The sequence below is a fragment of the Eimeria maxima genome, genomic scaffold (assembly GCF_000499605.1).
Source record: "Eimeria maxima Weybridge genomic scaffold, Emw_scaff2302, whole genome shotgun sequence".
Taxonomy (NCBI): Eukaryota; Apicomplexa; class Conoidasida; order Eucoccidiorida; family Eimeriidae; genus Eimeria; species Eimeria maxima.
This window is the reverse complement of record NW_013565167.1, coordinates 1-3,556: the sequence shown is the minus strand read 5'-3', so window position 1 is coordinate 3,556 and position 3,556 is coordinate 1. Positions and strand designations below refer to the sequence as shown.

Here is a 3,556-nt window from a genome sequence, read left to right as displayed (position 1 = left end):
ATATATATATATGTGTCTCCTTGTTCTGTGTAGACCTTTATACCATGGAGGAGGAGGAGGAGGACGTTACCGATCTCCTTCTCCTCGTAGAGGAGACTATGGTGGTTATGGTCGTTATGATGATAGAGGAGGAGGGGGGGGTGGTTATTATGGTGGTGGTGGTGGTGGTTATTATGGTGGTGGTGGTGGTTATGGTGGTGGTGGTGGTTATGGTGGTGGTGGTGGTTATGGTGGTGGTGGTGGGTATAGAGGAGGAGGAGGAGGAGGAGGAGGAGGGAGAGGAGGCAGCAGCAGCTACCGTAGTAGATCTCCTAGTAGGAATAGAGGAGGAGGAGGAGGCGGGTACTATCGATCCCGATCCCGATCCCCAGAGTATTGGAGAGGAGGAGGAGGAGGAGGAGGGAGAAGTAGATCCAGGAGTCCCCCTAGGCGTGATCGTTCGTATAATCGGTACGTATAACACATATCTACTTTCTTGCATGCATGCAGTTGCATGCATGCAAGTGCATGCATACAGTTGCATGCGGTTGCATGCAGTTGCATGCGGTTGCATGCAGTTGCATGCAGTTGCATGCATGCATGCAACAGGTACACGATGGGAAACAGGCAACGAGGGCTACAGTCTGTACTAGGCTACTTTGTTCTATTTGCATGCATGCATGTATGCATGCATCATGTCTCCTGTTTAGGGGCTGCATGCATGCACGCATGCATGTGCATGTTTATCCGCTAAATGAGTAAAAGGAAGCAGCAAAAGTTGGGGGTTTGTCCTTATTGATACAAGATGACTAGGTGTATGTACACCGCGATGCATGCGTGGCTGTGTGTGCGGTGGAGGCAATGCATGCATGCGTGCATGCATGCGTGCATGCATGCATGCATGGGGCATTTATTGGTATATTTTCAATTGTTTTTTTGTGTGTCTCCTTGCCTCCTTAGAAAGGAGACAGTTAATGTTAATGGTGTTATGCATTGAAGCTGCCTATACACCCCATCTATGCATGCATGCAACAATGCGTATAAAGGAGTAATTGGCATAAGTTGTTGTATTATTATTATTTCTTTTTTTTTTTCCTTTTTTTGTCCTCTTGCTGCTGGTTGGAGACAATATGTATGTGTTTGTTTCTCCGTGGCCAGGGGACACTCGCCCTAATGACCGCCCTTAATGGATCTATATAAGTGTCTCCTCCTTCCTCTTCTTCTTCTTCCTCCCTCCTTCCTCCTTATTCCTTCTTCCTTCATTAATTGGAGTATTCGTGCTGTTCTTGGGGTGTACGTACACCGCGTTAATATACTCTGCATACAACAAACAAAGACACATCTGTTAGTCCTTCCTCCTCTCTGTTCGCCAAGTTGACGGGAGGGCGGAGCATAGAGAGAGAGAGAGAGAGGGAGAAAGAGCAGAGAGGCATCATCATGAGCTGCTGCTGCTGTTGCTGCTGTTGCTGTTGCTGCTGCTGCTGCTGTGCATGCATCGCAACAAGCAGTTCGTGCTGATGATAGACCAGCTTTAGGCTTTATAACGGCGTCCTCCCTCTAAGAGTTGATGGCCTAAGGAAACTGCATGCGCTTAGACCTCGTGGTGTACGGACAGCTCGTGGTGTACGGGCAGCTCGTGGTGCTGTAAGGACAGCTCGTCTCGTGGTGTACGTACAGCTGGTGATGCTCATGGTGTACATACAGATCATGGTTTACGGGCAGTTCGTGGTGTACGTACAGCTCGTGGTGCAGCTCCTGGTGTACGGGCAGCTCCTGGTGTACTTACAGCTCGTCGTGCTGTACGCGTACAGAGTCGGTCGTGTAGATACAGCTGGAGGTGTACATACAGCTCGTGGTGTACGGACAGCTCGTGGTGTACGGACAGCTGGAGGTTGACGTACAGCTGATGGTGCTCATGGTGTACGTACAGCTGGAGGTGTAGGAAGGTACAGGGTCGTGGTGTACATACAGCTGGAGGTGTACGTACAGCTCGAGGTGTACAGACAGCTGAAGGAGTATATATGTACACCTCGTGGTGTACATATACAGGTCATGATGGTGTACATACAGCTGGAGGTGTACATACAGCTCGTGGTGTAGGTACAGATCGTGATGTACATGCAGCTCGTGGTGTACATACAGCTGGAGGTGTACGTACAGCTGGAGGTGTTGGCGTACAGCAGGAAAGGAAATTGCGGTGTACAGACGGCGAGCTCTGGCTGTATTGATGGCCCTGCATCAGCTGCTGCTGCTGCTGCTGTTGTTGTTGTTGTTGTTGCTGTTGTCTCCTTTGTGTGTGTGTGTGTGTGCGTGTGGTTGTCTCTTCCTTGCTGCACTTCCTTGTTGCATGCGGAGACAGTTGCTGCTCCTATCTTCGTCTCTTGGCCTCTAAGGAAGAAGAAAAAGAGACAAAACTGCTGCTGCAGCAACAGCAGCAGCTGCTGCTGCTCCTCCTCGTGTCCTGTCTCCTCTCCTTGATTAGCACCTACTGTTGCTGCTGCTACTGCCGTTACTAAGGACGCACTACTGCCAATAGAGGGAGAAACACTAAAGGGGACTGTCTCCTTCGGCGAAGGCCTCTGCTGCTACTCTACCCATCTGCATGCATGCATGCATGCATGCATGCACATGCATGCGTCTGCGTCTACATCTGCATGCATGCATGCATACACCGCGACACAACATGCACATCTTGGCGTTAATGGCTTACGTGTTAATGGAGACACATAAAGGAGACACAGAAGGGAGACACAGAAAGGAGACACATAATGGAGACAGAGCGACGGCTGCTTATGACGTTGGCGGTTACCTGCTGCTGCTGCTGCTGCTGCTGCAGCTGCATGGATAAATAAAAGGAGACACTTTATCCTCGACAGATCGTGCCCATCGCCTACTGTCTCCTTTTTGTCTCTTTTTCTATGGTTGCTGCGGTAGTGCAGTGCTGCTGCTACAGGAGCAACAGCAGCTGCAGCAGCAGCTGCTGCTGCTGCTACCGCTGCTGCTGTTATCTGTATTGTTGGGTGTAGGGTGTGGGGTAGGGTGCAGGATATCTGTGTGTCTCCCTTGTGTCTCCTTGTCTTATTAAGTGTCTCCTTTTCTTGTGTTGGTCTGCAGGTGCATGCGCGGAGACTATGATGATAGAAGGAGATATGATGACGATCGTTACCATTAGTGCTGCAGATAGCTGCGGTGTTCGTGCCTATACACCCCAATTAGCTGTGTCCAGCAGCAGCAGCAGCAACACGAGCAGCAGCACGAGCAGCAGCAGCAGCAGCAGATCTAGAAAGAGCGGCGCAGCGGTTGCAGCGCGGCAGCATCAGCAGCTACATAGCCCCCATAGAATTGGCTTGCTGTGCTGCTGACGCCCCCGCTGCTGCTGCCATTGCTGCTGCTACTGCTGCTGCTGCTGCTGCTGCTGCTGCTGGCTGCAGCAGCAGGGACAACAGTGGGGTAAATAAAAAGGAGACGGTGCAAGGGGACAGGTCTGCCTCTGCGCTGTTAATAAACGAATCATTATAAAGGGGATTTGTTATTATACCTAATAAGACAAAGAGGCGTTATATATATATATATATAT

General features: G+C 50.3%; 1 protein-coding gene across 1 annotated transcript; it reads left to right on the top strand.

The window, feature by feature from the left end:
- Positions 1–44: 44 nt before the first annotated feature.
- Positions 45–1,166, top strand: EMWEY_00058040 (hypothetical protein; the record flags this gene model as incomplete). Its single annotated transcript, XM_013480765.1, has 2 exons — positions 45–450; positions 1,138–1,166. The coding sequence occupies 2 exons, from the start codon at positions 45–47 to the stop codon at positions 1,164–1,166; spliced, it is 435 nt and encodes a 144-aa protein (XP_013336219.1).
- Positions 1,167–3,556: the final 2,390 nt, after the last annotated feature.